The sequence below is a fragment of the Salminus brasiliensis genome, chromosome 5 (assembly GCF_030463535.1).
Source record: "Salminus brasiliensis chromosome 5, fSalBra1.hap2, whole genome shotgun sequence".
NCBI lineage: Eukaryota > Metazoa > Chordata > Actinopteri > Characiformes > Bryconidae > Salminus > Salminus brasiliensis.
This window is the reverse complement of record NC_132882.1, coordinates 31,129,543-31,157,514: the sequence shown is the minus strand read 5'-3', so window position 1 is coordinate 31,157,514 and position 27,972 is coordinate 31,129,543. Positions and strand designations below refer to the sequence as shown.

General features: G+C 40.3%; 1 protein-coding gene across 1 annotated transcript; it reads left to right on the top strand.

The window, feature by feature from the left end:
- Nucleotides 1–89: 89 nt before the first annotated feature.
- On the top strand, nucleotides 90–26,619 carry ddc (dopa decarboxylase). The gene is made up of 14 exons (XM_072678959.1): nucleotides 90–192; nucleotides 6,438–6,646; nucleotides 8,373–8,486; nucleotides 9,238–9,357; nucleotides 13,547–13,681; nucleotides 14,536–14,679; nucleotides 15,851–15,917; nucleotides 16,013–16,107; nucleotides 17,580–17,647; nucleotides 17,955–18,031; nucleotides 21,346–21,365; nucleotides 22,307–22,405; nucleotides 24,163–24,264; nucleotides 25,228–26,619. The coding sequence occupies exons 2-14, from the start codon at nucleotides 6,446–6,448 to the stop codon at nucleotides 25,426–25,428; spliced, it is 1,443 nt and encodes a 480-aa protein (XP_072535060.1). The 5' UTR covers nucleotides 90–192; nucleotides 6,438–6,445; the 3' UTR covers nucleotides 25,429–26,619.
- Nucleotides 26,620–27,972: the final 1,353 nt, after the last annotated feature.

Here is a 27,972-nt window from a genome sequence, read left to right as displayed (position 1 = left end):
CATGCTCTGATTGGCTGCCTGAAAGGTGCGCTCAGCAGATAAAGACACAGGCTCCTCTTCACCACTCCACTCCGCTGTATGTGTGTGTGTGTGTGTTTGTGTCTGTGTGCATATGTGTATGTGTGTTGCTGAACCTGTAAAAGGAGTGTGTTGGGACCAGTGGAAGGTGGACAGCGCTTTTTGACTGACACTGTAAGTACACTGTTCCTTCTGTCGTCCAGCAGAGAGAGAGAGAGAGCGAGAGAGAGAGAGAGAGAGAGAGAGAGAGAGAGAGAGAGAGAGACTTGTTGAATGATCAGGGCAGAGAGCAAGGTTCATTAACCCTGAAGAGCTTCAAAGAGAAGAGGCAGTTAAAAGAACAGATGAAAGGAGATGATGGGGTTTGTGGGCAGTTTGTTAAAGCTGTTACTGTAACAATGCTTGCAGGTTGTTGTTGTACAGCAGGTCTGGAATCAGCCCTTATCTGTGTTACGGTGCAGAGTGGCCAGAAGTGCCGGTCACTTGTTTTAGGCGAAAAGGTTAAATTAGGTTTTCTTTTCCTCCTCTCTCTACCTTTCTACCTCCTACCTAGCACCTAAAAAGTTTCTTTGAGCCGTACCAACAGTGGAACCTTTTGATATAGACTATGTAAACAGAACCATTTTCATGTTCTGAATGTTCTACAGCATCTAATTCTACATTTCCAGTTCCACCGTAGAAAAGCATTTAACCGTTCAAATAGTCATGAAAGCATTCAGCTGGCTTTTTGAGTTTTGGTGATGATTAAAGTACACTTGGAGAACCATTTTTAAGGGTGCCGGGCATAACAATTATTATATTTAATATAATAGAATAGAATTTAATGTATAAATTGCGTTAATAACACTAACACTAGCATCACCATTAACACAGCAAGCAGTGATTTGATCTGTGTGAGTGTCACTGAGTTTGTACAACCATTTCACTGAACTGCAGCTATTATTCAGTACCTGGTTTGATTAATCAGTGATTCATTAGGTTAAATCAGGTGCTGCTGCTGGATTTGGACAATAAGCAAACATATATGCATAGAAAATAATAAATAAATATGTATATAGTTTCAAGATAACAAAAAAGGAAAATGGCCAAAGCTAAGAGTCTTTCAGTTCAGGTTTGGGATATTGCCCATGCCACTGGATGCAACACAATTCCAAAGCAAGATTGATCAGAACTGTTTTAACTGTTGGAGGGGTGGTCTTTTCATGAAATTCTCCCTTTTACCTCCAAACATACCTTTACTCACTGCAGGCAGAAAGTTTTATTTTACTTCATCAGTCCACAGCACTTTTCTTCTGATGACCCATCCATAAAGGTCATATTTGTGAGGGTGTCACTGCACAGTTGAACAGTGCACCACTACTTTAGAATCTGCTAAATTGACCTGAAAGTCTTTTGCAGTCTTTTTCTACAAGCAAATATAATTGGATCTCAAACGGACATTTCTTTAGTACACTATATAAATAAATGAAGGAGAAATCTCTAACATTGTGAGATGTTCTAGAGCCGCCACTGTGAAGGCAGTTGTGGTGACCTAACGGCAATTAATGCCGGAAGGGAGCAATGACTTTGTTGGGTGGTACAGAGAAATCAAGCCCCTGTGCAGCAGTTAACCTCTATAATGGACACCTTCCGTCCATGCCGCGACGTCTCGCTAGTGTCATCCGACCCAAGGGTGGTAATTCCCACAATTAGGTAGGTGGTCATAATGTTCTGATATGAATGTGTATATATGTTAAATTATATGACAAGAGATCAGGAATTTGGATCACCACCCCAAATCATTCTAAAAGTATTGCATGGAGCACCCCATTATTCCAGAGAACACTGCTCCACTGCTCCACAGCTCAATGCTGGGGGGCTTTATAGCTCCCTAGACCACGCCTTTAGAATTAAGCATGGTGCCAATAGGTTCATGTGTATCTGCTCCAGAGTGTCCTATTCTGTTGGCAATACATCTCTACAGAGACTGGACAAGCCGTTTGCGTATGCATGCATGCATGTGTGTATTTGCATATGTGCATATGTGTGTCAGCAATAGGTGTATCTTAAAGTAGTTGAATGCATTCAGTTGAAGGAGTGTCCACAAACATTTGGACACATAGTGTAGCTGTACACAGACTGGCAGGAACATCAGTGCGTAAAATAAAAAGCACTGTGCCGGATACATGTCCACCGCCACCTCTCACACTACCATACTGCTTCCACTCCTCCCACTCAAGCAATATCTGCTGGATTGGGATCCGACCAGTACAAAATGAGGTAGAGGGTGGCTGTTCCTAATAAAGTGTACTGTACGGTCTGCTGGAAGATGAACTAGTGTAGGAAACGTTGCCGTTTATGCTTTAGTACTGCACGCCGGCTTGCTCCACGTGGCTGTCACTCATAAGGGGACGTCTCACACACACACAGACCAATGTCCAATGAGTGGCGTGGTGGCCGGCTGCTGCACGGGATTAGTGTTCACTCAGAACGCTCTCTTACTCTTGACTGGTTTGTGACTGGAATGTAATGCAGGTGAGTTAGGTGTGAGTTTGTGTGTGTGTGTGTGTGTGTGTGTGTGTGTGTTTGCATGTATAAGACTTCTTCTGAATGGTGGGGCTTAAGAGCTTTAATGGTATTTGCAATCATGTAATCAAAAAGACCTGCTGCCCTCAGGGTGAGCTGATGACCTACACACACACTCGCGCACCCACCTCACCTGCATTAGTGTGTATTAATGTGGATTAGAGTAAGGAAAGTGTTTACTCCAGAGAATCAGGTGCAGCAGGGCTTGAGAGATTATTAGCCCGAGTGCTCACTCACTCCCTCAAGACCAGGCATTCTCTTCACCTGGTGCAAACCAGGGCATGTGAGAGTCCTGTCCTGTCCACGTAGTAAAGCTACCATATGCCTTCACACCACAGAGGTACACGAGGGACTACCACTGACCAGATATTATTTGTGCACCGGACCTTTCTGATCAGTGACGCTGACATGGTAGCAGTATGGTGTGTTGTGGTAATGGTCATGTGGCTTTGGACTTGAGCTGCTAATTCAGAGAAGCTCTCTCTTGAAATGGGAAGTCGCATTTGGAAATCTCAAGCAACACTTAAACACAATTCATTTACTAGCAATTTCATTCGTTTGTAGATATTATTAACCTGACTTCTCCCATAGAACTCCATAGAACCACACCTTTTAAAGCAGAGCTGTCATGAGGATCCGGACAGTCCTTCCACAGTGTCACACACACATCTCAAACTAAAAGAGCTATTTTGATTTGGCGTAGAAAACACAGACGTTCGGGGCGTGCGATTATGAGGTTAGATGTTCCAGTATGTTCTTTATTCCACTGTTTCTAATGTATGTGTATCCGTAGTGGTGAGGGTGGCAAGGTTGTCACATACATTATGAGAAACACACACATCATTATTAAAATCCAGATAAAAATGAAATGACACAAACAACCAAACAATACACCATAAGTCTTGGTTAGATTCATATAAATCCTCTCAGTTACTGATTGTTGAAGATTTTGCTTTGTTAAGTTTAGCAGTTAGGTGTTCCTTGGTAGCTGTAAAACCTGCCGTGAACATCCTTTACTTAATCAAGGAAAACTGAAAAGCTGAGTCACCTTTGAGAAGACATAGATATGGCGAAAGTGGTTCGCTTAGATCCTGTAGTTAAGATAATACGGTATATCTGCTGTAGAATTCCTTATGTCAGGGGAAGCTCTCGACCCCAGAGTTGTTTAACTATCAGTGGTTTATTATGATGGTCTACCAGAGTATTGTATATAAATCATACCCCTCTCTGAAGGTTAGCCACGAACAATATGAACAATAGTGGGATGCAGAGACCATTGTTTGTATGTATGAAATGCCTCTGACTAGCTATAACATTAAAACCACTAAGAGTAAATAGCACTGGTTCAGTGGCACCTGTCAAGGGATAGGATGTGTGTGTGTGTGTGTGTGTGTGTGTGTGTGTATATATATATATATATATATATATATATATATATATATATATATATATATATATATATATATATATATATAGGCTTAAGGTGCAGAACAGATTTGTAAATAAAGCATATATATATATATATATATATATATATATATATATATATATATATATATATATATATATATATATATATATATATATATATGGGCAGCAAGTGAACAGTCAGTTCTTGAAAGTGATGGAAAGAGTAAAATGGGAAGCTTAAGAATCTGTGTCACTTTGGCAAGAGTCAAATCGTGTTGGCTAGACGACTGGGTCAGAGGTCTCCAAAACAGCAGGTCTTGTGGGGTGTACCCTATACACAGTAGTCCAAAAGTGGAACATCCTGGAACGTCCAGATGAAAACTGGACATAGCTCCTGTAGTTAGGATAATACGGTATATCTGCTGTAGAATTCCATATGTCCGGGAGTGGTTTATTATGATGGTCTACCAATTGTTAATTGTATATAAACCATACCCCTCCCTGAAGGTTAGTCACAGGTCTTATCCAGTCTATCCAGCAATGAAAGATGGCAATACTGGCCCATGGAACTCTATGGGCTTAAGGTGCAGAACAGATTTGTAAATAAAGCGAATAAGAGGAAGCTGGGAGGTTTAAAAGCACCTGAAGCTCCCGAAACGACAGCAAGCCACATGTGTCCCCTAATTACACCTTCAGTTTGCCATCAATCAGAATCTTAAAATTATGCCATAAAGGGGTTTATACACAAGTTTGGCCTGTCACCCTTATAAATGTCTCCACCTTGCTTCAGATGTTTAGGGAATTAGACATTATACAGCACAGCTTAGAGTTAACTTCAAGTGTTTTTAACAGTTTTGTGAGCGCATAAGGTTTTACACTGAAATGTTAACTTCACTGTTACGAGTCGGCCATTTGTGCCATTTCACCTCAACATGCTCAACCAAACATTTCTAGAAAGGTACCTGCAGTTTTTAAGAGTGAATTTGCCTGTTGAAGACATGGGGGAGAGGATGAAGACGACAGCTGGCTGTAGTTTGTATGTTCAATAATAAATAATTCAGGTGATTAGAGGGACTTCAGTTCAGTTCAGTTGATGAAATACTGATTCCTCTAACTTTGGCCCTCAGTAAGTGAAGAAGCAACATTTCTGCTGTACAGGACCACAGAGTTCAGATCTTCTGCACTTTGTACACGTATGTTATATGCTTGTCTTGTGCAGAGGGGGATGAATATGTCCTTCTCTGACGTACACACTAGTATTTACCCATCTGCACCCAAGTAGCAGCAAGAACAAAAAGCCCCAGAAAACGCGACAATAAAACAGGGTGCAGTCGGGAGTTCTGGGCTAGTAGAACCAATCATGTTTGTTCGTCAGAGATCAGAAATGAGGTGTTTTGCATATAAATCCAAAGGGTAGTAAGAAACTTGCTGAATCGAAGAGTTCTGCTGATCTCTACAGTGCTGGAGAAGGTTTGCATGCGTTCATGCACTCAGTTCTTTCTTCATTTTAATATTAATATTCTTTCTAAAGATTTTTGAGGTTTTCAAGATATTCTAGATATGATCCATTCATTGCTGATTCTAACTAGCATTAGGAGAGATCACCTCAGGCTTTGTTTCTGGTGGGTTCTAAAGGAGTTTTGAGAGATCGCCTTCACTTTTTTTTTTTTTTTTTTTTTTTTTTTGATGAATGGTAAGCATTTTTTGATTTTTGGCATCAAAGATCATCTTAAATCCAGTCAGAATCTGAGAGTTTTATATTGCTGCTGTCCAGTGAAAAACATGTAACTCCATTTTTGTCCATTTATAGTTTTCTCCATCGTTTAAACCCTATTGCTGCTCTGTACATAATGTGAATAATTCTGGATGAATGGACCAATAGAAATGCTCTTAAATTACTTGGATTAGTTTCACATTTACGTCCATTGAAAGTTAGGTAGGTAGAAGAAGGTATTTTTTATCCTCCTGTAAAGTTGCCATTTTGGAGATACATGTTTTTTTCATTGGGCGTCAACGATATTTAACAATAATGTTTAACAGTACACTTTAGAATCTTTGTAGATATTTAACGTATGTTCAACTTACCTATTAAACCATAACTCTAACAGTTTCACCAGAAAGGGTTTAAGCCTAGGCAGAGACAAAATTTTACTCTGTGACTAGGCTTAATCCCTGCCTGGGAAACCAGCTCTTTAGATTATCTAGACTTAAACTGAGCTTAAGCTGATTAAGTCAGACTAACTCAAAGATGTGTTCTTCTTACAGTGCAGTTACAGTGGACTATGCCATTTGACTTTCAGGTACCCGTCAAGTACCAGAGAGTGATACATAAGATTCAGACACATGTATGGTCATCAGCAGATCCGTGACAGTCCGTGTCTACACTGGTGGAGCGGTGGAGATCAGCTTGCTGCACTACAACCTTCTCCTTCCTCCCTCTCCAGGTTTCAGGATGGACTCCGCAGAATTCCGCAAGAGAGGGAAGGAGATGGTGGACTACGTGGCTGATTACCTGGAGAACATTGAGGCGCGGCAGGTCTACCCTGACGTCCAGCCGGGCTACTTGAGGTCTCTCATTCCAGAGGATGCTCCACAGGAGCCAGAGACTTATGAGGATGTGGTCAAGGATGTTGAGAGGGTCATCATGCCAGGGGTGAGTAACACTGACCCACTTTGAGCTTTGTGATGTTATGCCAGTGAATCACACCAACGAGCTGCACTGAATGTTGAGCATATTAGTATTTATGGGTGTTGAGTGTTGAGTTAGACTGCTTAGCTAATCTTGACCGATTTTTGGTTCTGGCCTAGATTTGCCAAAAGCACAAAGATGATTAATAAAGGGTAGAGGAAGCATTACTCTGAATACTCTTTCTACCTTTTATTATTATTATTATTATTATTATTATTATTACTAACTGTAAGATAAGTTTAGGAAACTGGCCATTCTTTAATACACTCTTTAAAAAAGGGGTTCCTTCACACTCCCAGCACTGGTGGCATTGTGTGGCAGGGAAAGTCCTATCTACTGGTTCTCTAAGTTTAGACTAATTCGTTAAGTATCTAACTTTTGGGTTTTGGGTTTTATACCTGCAACTAGTTATTATCCAGCAACTCACAAATGAAAACTGCTGATCCATATATATATGTGTGTGTGTGTGTGTGTGTGTGTGTGTGTGTGTGTGTGTGTGTGTGTGTGTGTGTGTGTGTGAACTGGGTGTAGACCAGTACATAGGACAAACAGACAGCATATTAACATTCTCTGCATTAAAAATACTTCTGATATCCATTAAACAGACTCTCTAAATTATTCTATATACATATATTAATAGTTCATATTATTTTGTATTGTACATACACTAATTCATTATTTTCTGTATTTGAAAAAAAGAAAAAATGCCAGTGATGCATTCCCATTATACTATTTTAAATTTTGATAGTAAAATATTTTAGATGTTTTACAAAATAGAAGCACATGTTTGCTTGTGTATTCTGAATTTTTCAGAATTTTGTTTATTTTTTAGAATTTTAGATTTTTAATACTTGTATATTTTACAAAATAAGAGTCTAAATGTTTGCATGTATATAATATTAAGTTAATTACTCTTTTATCTCATTGTTTCTTTTTTGGAAGAAAAAAAATACTATAATGTTTAGGATATCTAGTTTATTTATGTATAGTGTAACATAATGATAGTGTTAAATTCACTATCAGTGTTAAACTTTAACACACAGTGTTCATTCAACTCTATCAGTGTTAAACTTTAACACTCAGTGTTCATTCAACTCTATCAGTGTTGATTTAACACTGGCACATTTGCTGTGTAAGACTAGAAGTGCCACTTATGCCAGCTGTTGGGGGTTGTAATGTCATACAAGCAATGTTCATGCCTGATGTGAAAATAAATGAGAAACAGCAATTTACAACAGCCTCTAGCCTGAGTGATCTGGAAACCTTACCTTCATGTGGGGTCAGGAAAAACAGAGTGTCAGTCTCTGTATTAAAACCACATTAACTTTCCCTTCAGTCCTAGTTAGCTCTTTCAGAAGTCATTGTTTCCCTTGGCACTGCATGCTTATTAGTATATATTAGTGTGTATGAATGACGCAGAGTGGGTGGGGAATTTTGTAAGGAGACAGACCCACACTGCTGACACTCTTTTCCTTCATCCACATGGAATTTCTTTTAGGGAGAACCAGTAGTTTCACAATTCTTACTCTCAGTCATTCTAGCTGATGAAGACTGGAGGTGAAAAATGATGAATGATCAGGAAGTGACTGTGACTTGGGTCATGTTGAGACTGTAGGTTGGTGGATGAAATGGACTGCTTTAGTGTGTTTAGTAAACTCCAGAATGTGCTTGTGTTTTTGTCTTTGTGCAGATCACTCACTGGCACAGCCCGTACTTTTTCGCTTACTTCCCCACTGCCAACTCCTTTCCTTCTTTACTGGCAGACATGCTGTCTGGGGCTATTGGCTGCATCGGCTTCTCTTGGGTATGCTTCGATATCACTCCATCATTCTTTCCTTTCATAAATACATACATTGAACATTCATTCCTCATCCGTTCATCAGTACACCATCCTTTCATGCAGCATTCAGCCAACCATCATTCACTCTTTTTAACATTCATGCATTCATCCATCTTACCACTCCTCATCCATCCATCCTTTCCTACATTCTTAATTCATTCCTTACATTAATCGTTTATTCAGCATCTATCCATCCATAGATTCATCATTCACTCATTGTTCCATTCATCCATCCATCTAACCACTCATCAGCCATTCATCCTTCCCTACATTCATAATTCATTCATCCATTCATCCATCCATTTATCATCCATACAGCATCCGTCTATCCATAGATCCATCACTCATTCCTCATCCATCATCAATACATGCATCTCCTATTCATCCACCTGTTTTGCACATACATACATTCAGCCATTTGTTTATACACTCATCATCCATTCATCTTTTCTTATCAAAATGATCCATCCTTCCATCCCTCCATCCATAAATTTATCATCCCTCATTGCATTCATCCACCCATAACAACCTTCTATTTGTGGCTCTATCCCATGTCTTTAAAGGGTAATGTCTGAATCTCCTGTGTGTGTGTGTGTGTGTGTGTGTGTGTGTGTGTGTGTGTGTGTGTGTGTGTGTGTGTGTGTGTGTGTGTGTGTGTGTGTGTGTGTGTGTGTGTGTGTGTGTGTGTGTGTGTGTGTGTGTGTGTGTGCTTTAGGCTGCGAGTCCGGCCTGTACAGAGCTGGAGACCGTGATGCTGGACTGGCTGGGGAAGATGTTAAAGCTGCCGGAGGAATTTCTAGCTGGTACAAAGGGTGAAGGAGGAGGTGTGATTCAGGTAAGCATGAGAAATATGCACATGTAAAAAACATCTACAAACTCCTACGGCAGTTTCATGTGCTCCCACAGGTCAGAGAGACTGGTCAAGCTTATGGTCAAATACATTTTTATGACATTACAGTAATTTTACAGTAATTAGCTGTTATTTGCAGAGCATATTGGACTTTCTTGAGTCACCTGTCACTTCATTTGTTTCTGTTAAATAGGTTTATTTTCCTCATCTTCATTTTTTTATGTTATTTCTGTACTATAGAATTATATTTAGCTGAAATTCAACAACATCTAACTTCCCTGTTTACCAGGTTTGCTAAGCAGAAAGCTATCTACAGTAGTACTGTATTCTGCAAGTACAGTATTACTTGAAATTTAGTTCATAAACAAAACCTTAAGGTAAAAACAGAGCTGTTAACATCTGTAAAGAATACATTAATATTCTGTATACTATTACTATGCTGTAATGTGAATTGCAGTATCCGTACTGTAAATAAGCAGCACTATACCCAAGTTACACTTTGGTAAAAAAAAAAAAATTGAGCCACAAAACTAGTTAGTATAAATAGTCAAGCAAAGCACAAATACTCAGAAGTGGTATTTTATACAGTATATGTACTTTGTCACTCTGTTGTACTTTGTACTCTCTTGTACTTTTTCTTTATAGGTCAGCAGTGATCTCTCACCACTGAATGTGCTATATAGTTTAGAAGTACTGATTTATGACAGCATGTTGTTGCAAATATTGATAATACTGAATTGCGTTTATTTGCTTTATTTGGTCTATTAAACGTGTTTGTTTTTGAACGCAACACGAAAATACACTCAAATCTCAATCCAGCGTCTCTTTCACAACACTGCCTTATTCGATTCTGTCGTGGAAAAGGTTCCAGGCAATTTGATTTCAGGTACTGGTCTCTGGCTGGCCAAATGTTGTCTGCGCGCACAAACAACACATTTGTCGGTCATTGATTCCTCTTTGCGCTTGGCTAAGATGACCTTACTGCTGGAAATTGGCTTTTACAGCGTCAGCTGAAGACAGGACAAGTTGTCGTGACTGCATGAGATGAGGCCAATTTACCTTCATTTATCCGATCAGCATGCAGTGTCTTACAGCTGTGAGCTGTTTGAGTACGAGGCACACAGCATGCGGTGCAAGTCATTATGATGGATCATTTCATTGCTTTGGCATTGTTGCCTTTTTAAGTGTGTGTGTGTGTGTGTGTGTGTGTGTGTTCATATGAGTGTGTCCTCCTCTAACATCTGTTTTGTCTCCAGGCTTTTCAGTGATGCTCACTATGGCAACAAACAGCACTCACTTCCTGTATGCCTGATAAGGGGTTATTGGCTTGTGAGCATTGAAAACAATGCTCAGAGCAGAGATGGACGGAGAAAAGCAGGAATAACAATTAAAGCTCAAAGTCTCTCACATGTCAACTAATCCAGCAAAGCAGTGGAAGCTTCAGTCATGTTTTAAAGCAACATTATGTAACAATTTTACCTTCAAATCACTGCTTCCAAATCATGTTGATGCTCCACTGAGCTGGAATATGGAGAACAGCGTCGCTGCTGTTGCTACTCCATGCACTATGTAACTTAGGTGAAGTGGGCTGGACCACGCTCACTAAAACTGCATGATGCTGCGTTACCCACGTCATATTTGTGTAAAATCCAATACCAATAAACCAATCAAACTCAACACAACTAACAGAACCAGTGCTTTCTCCAAATTCAACATAAAATGCCACTTTTAAAGACTCAGAACTACTCGACCCCTTCACACGAGCATCTTTAGTACTCAGTAGAACACCCGTTATTTTTATGATCTCCTGCAAACGTGATGCATAGTCAGACACCAGCTTCTGGCAGCATTCTTATGGAATCTTAGCCCATTCCTCATGGGCGGTGGCGTCCAGTTAACCAACATTCATAGGTTTGCTGCTGCAACCACCTCCTCCAAATCGCTCCAAAGATCTTCTATGGGTCAGGCGACTGTGACTGCCACTCCAGAATCTTCCAGGACTTCTTCTGCAAGCAAGCCTTGGTGGACTCTGAGGTATGCTTGTTGTAAGGTCCAATAATGCCCAAGCATCAGCTTCCTCAGAGAAGGCATGATGTTTTCTCCTAAGATTTCCTGAAGTTTGGCTGAATCCATAGCATCACTGAGCCACCGCCATGCCTCACTGTTGGCGGATTGTTCTTTTCAGAGTATGCTTCATTCTTTCTCCTCCAGATGTACTGCTGATCCATAGGCCTGAAAAGTTCCAGTTTGATCGCTCCACAGAACAGAATCCCAAAACTTCTGTGGCTAATTTCTGTGGTTTTGAGCAGACTGGAGCTGATGTTTCTGTGCTTTTGGGTCAGTAGAGGTGTACGAACATGGAGACCTTCAGTGCAAGTCAAGTATGGGCCTTACTGTGCCTGCTGCCACCAAATCCTGCTACAGGTCTGTTGCAATCACTCAAGGGTTTCTGATCACCTGCTATATCAGGAATCTAATGCCAGGGGGTTAAGTAATTCTGAAGCTACAGTCTTCATTAAAAGTGCTGTTTTGTGTTGAATTTGAAGAAAGCATTTGTTGTGTTAATTGTGTTGAGCTATTTAAAATGGCGTCAAAAGTTTATGATGAATGCTCCAATGGTCCAGGGATCTATGAAGGGTGCAGCCGTCTTAATTGTTGGTGCTATCATCGAGAGATTGCCCATATCGCCCTTCCCTTGTGTTGTACTGTGATAATGAGCCTGGGGGTGTGCATTTATAGCTTGAAGAGAGAGATCAAAGAAAAGGCCTGCCACTCCGCCAGCTTATTCAATGCACGCTGAAGGTGCTTGAATTGGAGCGCCTCCCTACTTTATTGAAAGAGAATGAACAGAGCCCGTAGCCCTCTCACATCTACAGGCGCATCTGTAATGAGTGTGCTGATTGGCATCTAAACACGCTGAACCAAACCACGAAAATCAATAGCAGGAAACGAGGAACACCGCCAAAGCTTCCAATATTGTTCTACTTCTAATTCCAATAAACATTCAGTGTCACACAGCTCTTATGAGTCTAGATCAATAGACACAGATTTAGATTCTCAAGTAGTCTCGACACACTAGAAATTTGTAGCTCCAGCTGTATGGTGGTCCATCAAACAAGGATTCTTCCTGTATGTCAAATGACCTGAATGTATGATTCCAGGTAAACGCTTTGATTTATATAGATTCATATTATGGAGATTCTTTACCCCTTAAAAACTGGTTCTTACGAAATTCTAAATTTAAAAAGCTTCCTTAGTGCTTCCTTAGGCCATATATTCTGAATATCACATTTTGTTCCTCAGCCATTTGTTTCCAGGCATATAGGCATAGGGGGTTTTGCTTTGTCTGGGAGGATAAAATGGCCTTCCCTTTTACCATCACTTAAAATGGTCAAAATAGGTGGAAAAGCAGATGCCAGAACTGGCAGTTAGCGTTCTCCTACAAGCATGATGAGCTGTCTAAGGAAATTGCATTTGTGGCAGAACCACATGAAGCACGTTCACCTTCTTAACGCTCAGAACTGGATTCATTTTAAGGACCCGTTTCTGAAACATACAGAACCTTTCTGTTTTGTTAAACACACTTGTAGTCTTGAAGATGAGGAATGATGATGATGATTTGTAGTCTTGAAGATGAGGAATGATGATGATGATGATGATGATGATGATGATTTGTAGTCTTGAAGATGAGGAATGATGATGAGGATGATGATTTGTAGTCTTGAAGATGAGGAATGATGATGATGATGATGATGATGATTTGTAGTCCTGAAGATGAGGAATGATGATGATGATGATGATGATGATGATTTGTAGTCCTGAAGATGAGGAATGATGATGATGATGATGATTTGTGGTCTTGAAGATGAGGAATGATGATGATGATGATGATGATGATGATTTGTTGTCTTGAAGATGATGATGATGATGATGATGATGATTTGTAGTCCTGAAGATGAGGGATGATGATGATGATTTGTAGTCTTGAAGATGATGATGATGATTTGTAGTCTTGAAGATGAGGAATGATGATGATGATTTGTAGTCTTGAAGATGAGGAATGATGATGATGATGATGATGATTTGTGGTCTTGAAGATGATAATGAATGAACACTGATCCATCAGTGATTCACTGGTGCCATAACTACAGATTCTGGTTGCATTCGATTTCAGGGGACTGCTAGTGAAGCCACTCTGGTAGCACTCCTGGCCGCACGCTCCAGAATGGTGAAGCGGATGCTAGCTGATGATCCCGAGAAGCATGAAGCCGACATCATCTCCAAACTAGTGGCCTATTCCTCCGACCAGGTCAGAGTTTGAACATTCCCACAAATTCCATGTGACCTTTGAAGCATTTGTAGCAGTTGGAAGGCAGATTTCTGCATTTTGCTACAGAGTTAGTTAGCAGACATTGTTATGTGTTATCCTTGATTGTGTTTTACTTAGATATCTTACATAATCTAATAAAAATATTCGTAGTAATGATGTAGCCAGGCCTAAGAAAACATTTCTTACTGCAGTTACAGCACAGTTTTTTGGTTCTCTCTGGGACTCATTCAGATTTGTGAAAAATGTGTCTGACATACTATCTAAGAAACTCTGTCTTACATTGTGCTCATTTTGGGGTATCCACTTCTAGCTCTTTCCTAGAAAGCTTAACACTGCCCAACAGAAAGCAGGCAAGTTAACTAAAACACATCTTCTTGGGGTGCTTCTCATGAGGACAAATGTTTATAGAAGAAACTCTGCGGAGATATGCCCCTTCAGGACTGGGGTCTTACAAATGTTACAGGAAAACAACAACAAATTATAGTGAGAAATGCTGGCATGAAAGTGTAAAGTATTTCTGCAGAAAATCTCAATTAGACACTCGTGTGCACATGTTTACAGGGTGCCTCAGAAATTCTAACCTTAATAATAAATACATGTAATAATAACATCATTAATAATGATAGAAAAAATATTTCATTTTATTTCATTTATTTAGCAGTTCTTCAGACTAAACTTCACCCTTGTGTTAAATGGTTTGAAAATGTTGTGACTGCATCATGTCAAATTGAAAAGCAACCATGTGATGATTTACTTCATGCTCCTGCCCAAATCCCTGAACCAGTTGTACTGTTTTTGGTCCGACTGCAACATTGACCCGCCTCTTCTCACAGGCTCATTCATCAGTTGAGAGAGCAGCTCTAATAGGAGGTGTGAAAATGAAGAAAATCCCGACTGACTACAAGTTTTCAGTGCGGGGAGAGACGTTCAGAAGAATCCTTGAAGAAGACAAGGAAGCAGGCCTCATTCCCTTCTACGTAAGTCAATCCAATGATGATGAGCCACTTCAGACCTAGTCCTAACAAGTAGAAACTCTAGCAATAGTTCACATACAATACCCTGACCACCATCATGTCAGTGTCACTGCTGTGCTGAGAATGAACCACCACCCAAATCATTTTGTATAAGGTAGGAGGGTCTCATAAAAGCCTGAAGCTTAAAAAAGGCTTCATCCCTCCTGCAACAATCCAGCGTGCTAATACTGTTTGGAGAGTCTTTGCTGTCGATTTTAATGAATCTAAATTACATTGGTGAAATTAGATTGTAGCCAGAGGAAACCGTTAACCGGTGTTAACCGTTCCCAAATCTCAAAGCAAGAGATTTATCTAGGGTCTACCTAAATGAATCTAGGCTAATTCAACACTTTACAAGCTTTGAAAATGCAATATAGGATAGCTGCCTGTCCAAAATGTGTAAAAACAGTGGATCATATAATTTTCCCTCTGGATGTCTTCATTAAATAAATTAAACACACATTACAAACAATACTGGCTGCAATAAATAAACAACTGATTTATTATTATTATTATTATTATTATTATTATTATTATTATTATTAGTAGTAGTAGTAGTAGTATTAATAGCAGTAGTAATAGTAGTAGTAGTAGTAGTAGTAGTGGTGGTAGTAGGAATGGTAGTATAGTTCTTGTGGTTTACATGCTTTCTTAATTGATCACCAGAAACTTGATAAAGTAAACATTAACTATCAATATGAAGCAGATTTTCAGTTACAATGTATCATATTGAATTATTAATGGTTTTACCCCAAAAAAGCTATAATGCAGAATGTCACAACTGAAACGTATGAAGCCTACATGCTGGTAAATAAATGGGTTGGTTTTAAAAAATGTAAAAAGTATGTTTTAGAGGTTGTTTTTTTGTGATATGGGCCCTTTAAGATGAAACAGAAGTTCCTTGTAGATCAATTTTGTTCCAGACTCCTTTAGCTGGGTTGCCAGGTGTATGGAACAAATCTGATTCGGAAGGCACTTTTGGTTGTTTTTAGCACATAAGGAAAACATAAATTAGGACATTGTAGGACATTTAGGACAAACTGCAATCTGGCACAACATATTGATTATATATGGACAGAAGTGAGATCATGTGGCCTACTGAGAAAGACAATAATCTGTCCTTTGTGTTGTCCAGTTTTGTGCCACTTTAGGAACAACTCCATCGTGCGCATTTGACCGCATCACTGAGATTGGGCCCATATGTGAGTATTTGTGTATTTGGTCGTTTGCAGTGACTTAGGTGCTTTGCATGGAAAACGTACTGGAATACTTCCTTTTAATGGCCTTTCTGTTGCAGGTAACGCTGAGCAGATGTGGTTGCACATCGACGCTGCCTACGCAGGAAGTGCATTCATCTGCCCTGAGTTCCGACCTCTTCTGGATGGCGTGGAGGTGAGCTACACACAGTTCTCTTTGAGGGTCAACTGCGTGGTTCCTCTTGGAGAGCCTGAAATGCCAACATGAGGCTGATCAGAGCTAAGTCGATGGGATGCAGGCTGTCAGTGGGAGGCCGGCAGGTGCTTGCTGGCGTCCACGTGCGTTCGCACAAAAGCATTCAAATGTCAAAAACGACGCAAGCTCGAGTGAGCTATGTGTGGAGAAATTGGCGGGAAATTGGAGCGCCTTTGAGTTGCCGTGGCACCCAGCTGAGTGTCCCAGAGATAAGGGTAAAGTAATTTCCTGAGGCGTACGCAGACCTTTAGATAAGCCCCTCCTTCCACCCCCCCATTCCTCTGTAACCAAATCTCAGTGTTTATTAGCACCAGTTCAAATAATGCTGGAGGCTCTGCTCAGCTGAAAAGGTTCTGCTCTTTATCGTGGGCCCGAATGACAGCCGGGACAGTGTTTCCTGTGTTACCGTTGGTTGCCAGGAAGTCAATGCCAAACATGGCAACAATCAGGTCTTCTTCACAGCGGCCATGGTTTATTCTCCATCCCTCACTCGGACATTATTGCAGCAAATGGAGAGGATATTGGGAAAAGGCAGGGTGTGCAAACAGATGAGAACATAGATAGAGTGGCAGGTGTGACAGCTGACTGAGGACCAATATTGAGCCTGTTCATGGCTGGAACAACTGGAATGATGGCCAGGATGGCCAGGAGGCTGTAATAGTAACGTTGTAACACAGGATGCTACCAGCTGCATTTATGTGGATAAATGTTTATCTAAGCAGAAACCCCTACCCTGTAGCGCCACCTTGCTGGTGCGTCTGTTGATGCATAGTTTTTCATCAGTGGTCAGTCTTTGATCACAGAGTTTCTCTTGGCTGGCCTAACCTAGCAGTGACACTGACCAATCCACATGAACACCAGTGTGCCCAATACTCTGGGCCCAGGACCTCGTATTCTACCATACCAGTAGCATCCCTATGTCACACTGCTGTGCTAAGAATGATCCACCATCCAAATAACATCTGGTGTTTATTATCTGATGGTGGTCCTGTGAGTAGTCAGAAACAGACCAGGTTCTTCAACTGTGGTTCTTCAGTAAATTCTGGAGCATAGTTTAGTGATTTCCCTGCTAAAATATTCCCACAAAATGTTAATAGTAGTTAATAGATTGGTTGAATCATACTCGTAAAAGGTTTTAAATGATGCCATAAGAGAACCAATTCTGGTTTCATGAAGAACCATGATGGAGATGTTTGTGTGAAGAACCTTTTTAAGGCTTGAAGAAGTTTATGTGGAGGTTCTTTACCAATTTAAAGGTTCTTCATGACCCACCCTGGTCAAAGAACCCTGGGTGATGGTGTGATGGTCTGTAAGTGTACATGAATATAGTGACCCAAAGGGAAAGTGAATGGCGAGTGAGTGTTTAACAACCAGCCAGAATTGTCTATTGAAATGTTTGCTTTCTATTTCAGTTTGCAGACTCTTTCAACTTCAACCCTCACAAATGGCTGCTAGTGAACTTTGACTGCTCCACAATGTGGTGAGTTTGTTTTTTGCAAATCCTGTCAGTATGGATACAGTTAGAACAAAGGGACGCATCCAGCTGCCATCTCAATCACCACCAACCAAACACACACATAGACGTAGTGGAGGGGGATAAGGTCATGCGCCTTTAATAATAGAGCTACTTACTGTAACAGTGTCTGGAAGCCTAATAGTACGAGAGGTGAGCCAGCAACAGTGAAATGTCACAGAAGGTTTGTTTAGTCCATGTTTTTGGTCCCCTCGTGTTTAAATGTAAGCTCCCTCCTGAAACTGACCAGTATCTGATGAGAATGGATGTTTAGGGTGAAGAAGAGATCTGACGTCATCGGGGCGTTTAAGATGGACCCGCTTTACCTGAAGCACGACCATCAAGAATCAGGTACCCGCATTAGTTTGAAGCATGTTTTGATTAGAACTCTGTCAGGCACATGTACACTTGTATCTCCAATATGTTAACTTTATATTAGAAGGTCAATTTGGCAGAAGAACCTTCTTAATCTTCAGTGAAAGTCAATGTTATAAGATTAGATTCCGAGTCATTTGGGAACATTTCTATTGGTCCATTCAGCGGGATATTGTGAATGACTGCCAGATTCGCACTGTCAAAAATTAAAAAAACTGTAAAAATGGAGATACAAGCTTTTTACACGCAGGAAAAAGTTGTGTGTGACCATGTGTGCCTGTGTGAAAATATATAATTGTATGTTCCTGTTTAAAAGTTTGGAATCACTTGTCATACTGTATATGAATGAATGAAGCGCATATGTTAGGACTGCACAATATATCATTTCAGCATCACCATGGTAACGTATGCATGCGCAGTATTCACAGTGTGTTTTACAGAATTTTTTTTTTCAATATCGTGCAGGCCTAGTAGATGAATATTTCATAAACTAGGGTTAGGCTTAATCCTACCCCTAAACCTGACCCCTTTGGGAACACCATTAGGTTAAAATATATATGCTGCAATCATCTATTCACAAATGGGTACTGGTTACAGGATGCAATACCCTCCTTTGAGTTGAGTGTCTGAATATCAGTGTCATATGACAAGGAGAACAACTATAGTGACATGGCCACTTTATTAGAAACCCCTATACTGTTGGTCAACCTTACACTAGTACACCAGCTGCACTCTTTGAGGAATGCTGTAGAAAAAACACTGTTACAGAAGCTTTTAGAAGCTTTTAAAGAACCTTGATGTACATGATGTAAAGATCTTAAACATGTTCTTCACACTTTCACATCTCTTACCAACCCTTCTTACACTGTTTTACTTATATCAGGTATAGTTATTCATAATATTCATAATTGTATTCAAAAGTATATTGGTAGATAAGACTTGTTCATGTTTTATGGAACCAAAAGTACCACTCCTCAAAGAACAGTTTGGATGAATATTTCATAAACTAGGGTTAGGCTTAATCCTACCTCTGAACCTGACCCCTTTGGGAACACCATGAGGTTAAATGATATATACTGTAATCATCTATTCACAAATGTTCTGGTAATTTGTTTACTGCATCAAAAGAGGTTTAGATTCCACTGATACTTAAAATCTATGAATGTATCATACACTTTTTTTTACATTTAGAGCCCCTAATGTTATATTTCCCTGTAATGCTGATCCAGGTTTTTTTTTACATGCTTATGGTTTAACATCAGTATCAGCAGATTGTATGCAAAAGTGAGGACAGCAAAAAACGATGAAATCTACCTAAGATCTAGCGGCACCTGGGTGAACCCTACAGGAAATGGCACATTAAGGATCCAAAATAGATTTAATCATCTTATCTCTAAGTTTGCGAACGTTTGGTCACACTGACATGACTTGATGCACGTAAACACACATACACAGACACACAGCTGATTAACCATTACATTAAAAGCTGGGTGAAATATCAAAGGCTACTTTTGATCAGTTTAGATTGATCACCTTAATAAAGATGTCAGCCACAGATGAGATAAATGCAGATTTGAATAAGTGTCATGTGACTCCGCCAATCAGAATACCCATCAGGGCTGGGAACCACTACAGTGGTAGGATTAATAGGAATACTGTGCTGCATGGTTTTATGAATCTGGAACACCTATTCCAATACATGGTGCCCAAACTTTTGCATACTGTATATACAGGAAAAATCTGAAGTATATTTCCATAACAATACGCTGCTAATTACCTGTATTTTTTATCTTCAATATCATCTATCCAAATTGTGTGTGTGTGTGCCTGTCCCTAGCTGCCGCTGATTTGTAGGCTGTCTGAAAAAGGCAGGTGTTTTTTATTGCGACAGTAGCGCTGCATCTCCGCCAGCAGCAAACAATCATCCATCCTCCTGCGTCTGCCCTCGTCTCTCCTTGCCATCGTTCACACTCTTCCTCTGCAGAGCTGCAGACAGTAATTACCCATCATGCTCCCCGCCGCCTGTTGCTCATCTGCTGTTACTAACTCAGGGGGAGGGGACAGCGGCGGCTCCTCCGGCTGGAGTGACAGGCCGATCGGCTCTGCAGCTGCAGCCGGCCGCTAATTGTGCTGACAGCAAAACAAAAGAGTGTCCCTTTCTCTCAGGCCCCCCCACACACACACACACACGTGTGCAAACACTTCACAGACCTATCCATTGCCTGTTCACAATGACCAGTCACTCCCACCTCCAACAACAGAAGCCCAATGAAATTATGGGTTAGCGCTTCACCGCCCGAGGCTTTTCTCTGGCAAAGAGAGAGAGAGGGGCGTACAAACAGCAGAAAGAGAGAGCGATGCAGTATTTGTTTGTAGTGTCACTGGGTACAGGATAAAATATCCTCCGTTGAGTTGAGTGTCTGAACATCAGTGTCATATGACAAGAAGAACAACTATATTGATGTGGCCACTTTATTAGAAACCCCTATACTGTTGGTCCACCTTACACCAGTACACCAGCTGCACTCTTTGAGGAATGCTGTAAAAAAAAACACTGTTACAGAAGCTTTTAGAAGCTTTTAAAGAACCTTTACATGATGTAAAGATCTTAAACATGTTCTTTACACTTTCACATCTCTTACCAACCGTTCTTACACTGTTTTACTTATATCAGGAATAGTTATTCATAATATTCATAATTATATTCAAAAGTATATTGGTAAATAAGGCTTGTTCATGTTTTATGGAACCAAAAGTACCACTCCTCAAAGAACAGTTTGGAGCACTTATTTTTTTAGAAGTCTCTCAGCTGGATGTTTTATGAGATGGACAATGTTGATGCTAAATGTAAATAATAAGGATTTTTGGGGGGCTGAATAGATAAATTGGGGCTGAATTTCCTTGTGATGATCAAAGATTCTAATATAAGTTTTATTTTATTTGTTTTGAAAATTGCCGTTAAATACTTGAAAAATTAAAAATCACTATACCTATTTAAATATTCTAAAACAGAATACATAAAGGCCTCTGCAACACAATTACACAATTATACAATTACAAATTAAATCTTGTATTTCCTGAAATCTTAAAGCTTAATAGCAGTTTATTTGCTGGACGTGTCACACTTATACTTATTTTTCTAAAATACTAATATAATATTTATATAGCGTTTATATAGCTTCTTACTAAGTTTGAGAACATTACAGACAGGGCACACATGGTTGTATTGTCTGGTAATGTGCAAAACATGTAGTTCATTTCATTCAAAATGTATTTCTGTGTGTTTGCAGGGCTCGTGACTGATTACAGAGTAAGTGCAGTGCCCCTAGTGCGCTAGTGTGTGTGTGTGTGTGTTCACTACCACAAATGCGGAGGACACATTTCGCTGTACACTGTACAGTGACAAATATGTGCACTTTTAACCTTTTTTTTCATACATAGTTCAGTAGAAAACCCTTGCATGTGCATATACTAAATATTTCTACACTATAATTTATCAACAATCTGATGTGTTAGAAGAACACAGTTAGAGGAGCAGAAGAGGACAGTTAGAAGAGCACAAATGTACAGGTAGAAGAGCACAGTTAGAAGAGCAGAAGCACAGTTAGAAAAGCACAAAGGCACAGGTAGAAGAGCAGAAACACACAGTTAGAAGAGCACAGGTAGAAGAGCAGAAAGGCACACAGAAGAGCACAGGTAGAAGAGCAGAAAGGCACACAGTTAGAAGAGCACAGTTAGAGGAGCACAAAGGCACAGGTAGAAGAGCAGAAGCACACAGTTAGAAGAGCACAAATGCACAGTTAGATAAGCACAAACTCACAGTTAGAAAAGCACAGTTAGAAGAGCACATATGCACAGGTAGAAGAGCAGAAGCACACAGTTAAAAGAGCACAAATGTACAGGTAGAAAAGCACAGTTAGAAGAACAGAAGCACAGTTAGAAGAGCACAAATGCACAGGTAGAAGAGCAGTCAGAAGAGCAGAAGCACAGTTAGAGGAGCACAGGTTTGGATGCGGATTCTCTCCAGACAGTGTTGAGTTTCACCAGCAGATCACCTGATTTACTTTAATAAAGCACTGGTTAAGTAGGTGTTGGATGGGAACTGTAAATGTACATTATTCAGAATATTTACATAACATAATCTTTACATTTTCTCAGATCTACAGTACTGTATGTATGTACATTTATATGTGTATATATACTGTGGTGTGTGTGTGATCATTTGTCATTTTTAATCTCGTCTCTCCTCAGCACTGGCAGATTCCTCTAGGTCGGAGGTTCCGCTCACTGAAGATGTGGTTCGTGTTCCGCATGTACGGCCTCACAGGCCTGCAGGAGCACATCCGCAAGGTAATGAACGCCTGCTCTACCGCTGTCAATCAAACCCAGCCATCAGTCAAATCAGCCATGCTCATTCACACAGCCCATAAGGCTGACCATCAGCTCAGACCAGTGCCCATTTCCTCACAGATTGTAAATGATGATTGTACATAAGTGCATTTGGTGCAGCTGTGTGTAGCTGAAATGATGAACACTCAACTCATGCTGCATTTGAATTGACGTCAATTTGACAGTAGACCTGCCTGTCTAAAGCTTGGACACCTTTTTCAGAAAAGTGTCTTTTACTGTGTAATTTGCAAAATAACATAACATTAAAAAGTGATCAGGTTCATTTAGAGAATTGTTTTGTTATTTCCAACCCTCACCAGAGGCCTGTCAAGATTTGTTTTATTGTTATTTATTTATTTATTTACTTATAATGTATTGTACTTCAGAATTAGTAAGGTGTCAACATAGGAAGTAATGTAAAAATACCTTTATTTTTTTAGTGACATTTTGTTTCTGTAACACCTCTGACAAAATTTAAAAAAAAAAAGATTTATCAAAATTAAGTATTATTTATATTTTTGTAATCATTTAAACATAGGACTGACCATTAAAAGAGATTTTACCATCAAAACTAAAAAAAAAACAAAAAAACCTTGGAATCATTTAACAGAAAATACAAGATATAATATCTTATAAAATATAAATTAAGGTGGAAGAATTATTTTACAGTTTTTGTTGTTTCATTTCAAAATGGAACAAAAAAAATCTATTTATTATAAAAGCAGTTTGAAAGGCTTGGTAGCTCCTTTTGATAATCAGTACATTTTAAACCAAGAGTTCATGTAGGTCAATTCTGCCACTTCAGTTTCACCAGATTTAATTACCCACACACTGGTATTTTTCACATCGCTCTTGGCCAGCATTGGCCATTCAGTTGTCCAGTTTGAGTGAGTCATGTAATGGTTAGCAGTCAGACCAGAGCTGCTGTACAGTACTCATAATGATGTGTTGGCTGAGAATGAGGAAATGGTTCAACCACGTCTGTTCCTAATCATATTTACCCAATATCACTGCCACTGCCGATTTAAAGAGTTAAAGCTCCCTGGAAAAACCTTTTAAAATCACTGTACCGGTTATGAAGACCTGACTCACTCCTGTTTAATAGCTCTGTGATCCGGCTGGGATGTGTGAGGGAAAAGAATTGGAGCACAAGGCTGCTCCCTGCTGGACAAACGTGATATTTTAGGCACACATACAAAAAAACAGCCAGGGTGGTACAAAGGTCCAAGCACAGGTCCAAGCCCAGTTCCAAACTTTGTTGTTTCTCCTACAAGATTAAACTCACCACTCGTCCACTTTATTAGAAACCCTTACCTTATACTTGCACTCACTGGCCACTTTATTATAAACACCTGCTTGGTGGATCCACTATATAGCTGTACAGTTAGAAACTGTAAATTATTTCCTGCTACACAGTTTATCTGCAACGCTGTACCTCATTCACCATGAATCAAAGTGCCGCTGTTGACCCCAAAATTGACCTTTACAGAGTGACCACTGATGAAGAGACTCTTCATCTCTACATTTTATAAACGAGTGTTTCAGCATCAGCAGAAATGCACATGAAAAGTATCAACGCACAGTTCCCATAGCAGCGCATCTCTAATGCATAGTTTTATAGGATTACTAGTATGATACTTAGTATTAATTTGCAGACTGTCTGTGTTTTGATGATGACGATGATGATGATGATGATGATGATGATGTTGTTGTTTCAGCATGTTGCTCTGGCCAAGGAGTTTGAGGCTTTGGTCCAAGCAGATGACCGCTTTCAGATCACTGCGGATGTGGTGCTGGGCTTGGTCTGCTTCAGACTGAAGGTGAGTGAGAAATCAGTTAACTCCTTCCCTTCAGGACTACCAGGCTTTGATCCTGTCATTATTCCCTTATTATCCTCTGCAAAATTGCTCACACAAAGACTCTATATAAACCATAATGATTGAATTTGCTGTTTTCTAAAATCACTGGCCGATTTGCATATACCACCATTAAACTGTTCTGAGGTGTTTACTGCTCAGTATGCACAAGCCATCATACACACAGGTCTTTTTTATACACTGTATTTAACCCTTTGAGAGCTACTGACCCCATATGTCACTATACACTATGGCATGCAAAATGGTATCCTTGTCAAAATGTCTGGTACTGTGAATAATTAAGTAAGCAGTAGTAGAAGAGTTAAAGAAGAGTCATTTTTGCTGCAACTTGAGTGAAAAAAAGAAAAGGAACATCATGCAAAACAGTTGACCGTTCCAAAAGCTCTCAGATATCTTTTACCAAGCTCAGTTTTTCTCAGACCTTAGTTGATTGTAAGGGCTTTAACTTGTTTACAGTCATTATCAAGAAAATCCAGGTGATGCAAATTTTAAAGCTTTATAAACACCTAAACCTAAACCCAGAGATGTTCGGCTGGACACAGAGTAGTGAAAGTGATGCTTAGAGTGACGTGATCGCCAATGAAGCTTTGTTACATTACACTGAAATCGCTGTGAAGATTCCAATACCCCAAACTTATTCAGTTGAATAAAACTGGAGAACCCATGCACCTCTTTTTTTATTTGGTCATATTTCACACCTTATTTACACATCATTTATTAAACGTTATTAAAGGTCATATGAAGAGAACCTTTTCTTGCATTTTCAAAGTCAACAAAAATCTGTAGATAGAAAAAGAGCAGGGCATGCAAGACAGCCCCACAACCTAAGCTACTGAATGCTAGAGATGGAAGTTTCTAGGATGGATCTTGTTGCATTCTAATGGAATTGTTCTCGTGTCCACTCAGGGCTCTAACGACCTGAACGAAGCTCTGCTAAAGAGGATCAACAACGCCCGGAAGATTCACCTGGTGCCGTGTCAGTTGGCGGGCAGATTTGTGCTGCGCTTTGCAGTGTGCGCCCGAAACACAGAGTCACGGCACGTGCAGGTGGCCTGGGCCCACATCAGCCAGCTAGCCACTGAGCTGCTGCACCAGCCCCCACAATGACCTGCACGCTGACCACCATTCAGCTTCTTCATTCCTTCATTGGCCATTCTCCTTATTATGTTACAAAAAAGTAACATAATAAGTGGGTAATTAGGCAGTAGCCGTGTGCGTGTCCACCTCCTACATGCTAAAAGCAAAATTTCAGGCTCAGCATAGCAGTCCGGGCTGATCTCCCCACCCTGAACGTGACATAACAAGCAGAATGGCTGCTGTGTGAATAAGGCTAATGATCGCACTGACAACACTGTCTTACACCTGTCCTGCTGCTGCTGCATCTCTTTCCACTCCACTCCTCTCCTGTGTCTGTGTCTTGTTTTTTTCGGTATGTCTGGTGCACTTGTGTGTGTGTGTGTATGTGTGTGTTTGGGGGTGTATCTAAGTCCAGTGTGTCTTCATGAGCTTTTTTTACACCTTGCATTTAACACTTGCGGTCACAATCCATCATCTCTGACCCCCTCCAAAACACCTCAAAACACTTCAGGTGGTGCTCTGAGACACATTCTAGCCTGACCAGTGTCCACTGTCACAGCATCTTCCTCTGTTGTTCTAGATATGGGCTAGAGAGCACCCCCCGGACTGCTGCCACTCAGAAAAAGCCCTGTCGCTCTATAGTTTAACGGTAGCCTGTTTTTTGTATTTGAAACAACAGCTGCAGCCACACAGCAGTCCGATTTCAAACCGACTAATCTAATCAAAGACTAATCTGACCACTAAGTAAACGCATCTGCTTTACTTCGCATCAGCTTGCAATCAGGATATATCCAGGTGTAAACAGGGTCAGTGTGTGTTGGGCTTCTGTATGGGGTCAAGTGAAACCTGAATGTGATACGGTCCACTAAAAAAAGACGTTACTGTAAGGTGCAAACAGCTTCTGTGTCGTCCAAGTAGATTGCAGCCTTTTTTTGGAATGTGTGACCACCCTAAACCTTCCATGTTTAGCACCCTGACTGTGTGTGTATGTGTGTGCGCTTGAATGTGCATCTGTGTTCAGCGTTGAAGTATATTTCACAGATCTTAAGGGTATATAGAAATCTATAATTATTGTTAAAAAAAAAGGTGTACAGAGGGTTTACTGGATATTTAGGCCTACATCATTCACCACCACTGCATTATCAAGTACTGGAGCAGGAGTGGCTCTGCTTATGCATATGATTTGAAGCTTACTGAGAGAACCTTTAGACAAATCCTGGTTAATGAACAATTGGCTTTGCTGAATAAAAAAAACAGTTCTGAGTGCCAGTCTGATCCCTGCTGTCTTTCATCCCACATTCATAGCGACTCCTGAAACACATACAGTCATGCCCGAAAGTATTCATACCCCTGTCAAAGTTTGACTTAAATTTACTTTTATTTAACCAGAAATTATATTTTTGCCTGGAAATGACACAGGCATCTCCCAGGAGATAACACGATGATGTACAAGAGGCATCATTGTGGGAAAAAGTATTTCTCAGCTTTTATACACATTTGAACAAAAAGTGGCATGTCCAAAATTATTCATACCCTTTGAAAACTGTCACAGTATATGGGAAAATCCAAAGTTCTATACCATTCCAAATAGTCCAAGCTGTTTTAAAGCATCCTAATTACCCTGATTCATTGGGAACAGCTGTTTTAATCAACTCAACAGGAGAAAAATCAATGTCTAAAATCAATGGGTTTACCAGCATAGGGTATGTTTATGTCTAGTTAACCAGTTTTTCAGCCACCTTGCCCATAATTGACCAGCTTAGACCATCTGAAACCAGCTACCAGCAAAATCTGGTCGTGAGCTGGATTTTTCAGCAGGGTATACATCCCCTTGCCTTAATTACAATGCGGATTCATTGAGATAAGGGTAGTTTATTTGAATCAGTTTTCAGCTACATTTCTAGCTTCATGTTCAAACAGGACACACTGACATTTCCAGGATTCCAGGAGACCAGCAGAATCTCCAGGCCTTAATCCCAATTCTCCCTCTGAAACAGCAGCCTGAATGCCACATCCACTTCCACTTTGTGGAGGAGTGATATGAAATCAGTAATCTCAAGAGACTGGTGTAATCCTTACCTGACAGGACTGACACTATAATGAAAGCAAGGGCCCCAAATATTATAATCCTGTTGGTGTACAGTCGGAGGCCAGAGCCCATCTGTTGATGCACAGTTAGTGTTAGTCATCCTCTAGCCCTTCATCATAGATCAGCTTCTGATGATACAGTATAAAATGTGTGCTGGAAAAGGTGCACTGTGCTGGAGTATGCTAAAGTGCAGCGTCATACTAGTGTGCTCCCCAAATGTCAGCAGGTTCCAGTTTTTAAATGTACTGACCAGATTGCTCTGTAGCTGGAGACCCTGTCTGCTCCCATTTGAGATGAAGGTCCTGATGAGAAGAGACTGCCGTAACATTTCAGCCCAGAGGGCCTGCAGCCAGCACTGCACTACACACAGTCTGCTTCTCGTCTCCTTGGTAACCTCCCCAGTAGTGCACTTTTTCTCTGCTGCGTCTCGTTAAAACACAGCTGGAGGGCAGGGTGGATGATGTTTAAGTCCTACCAAACAAACA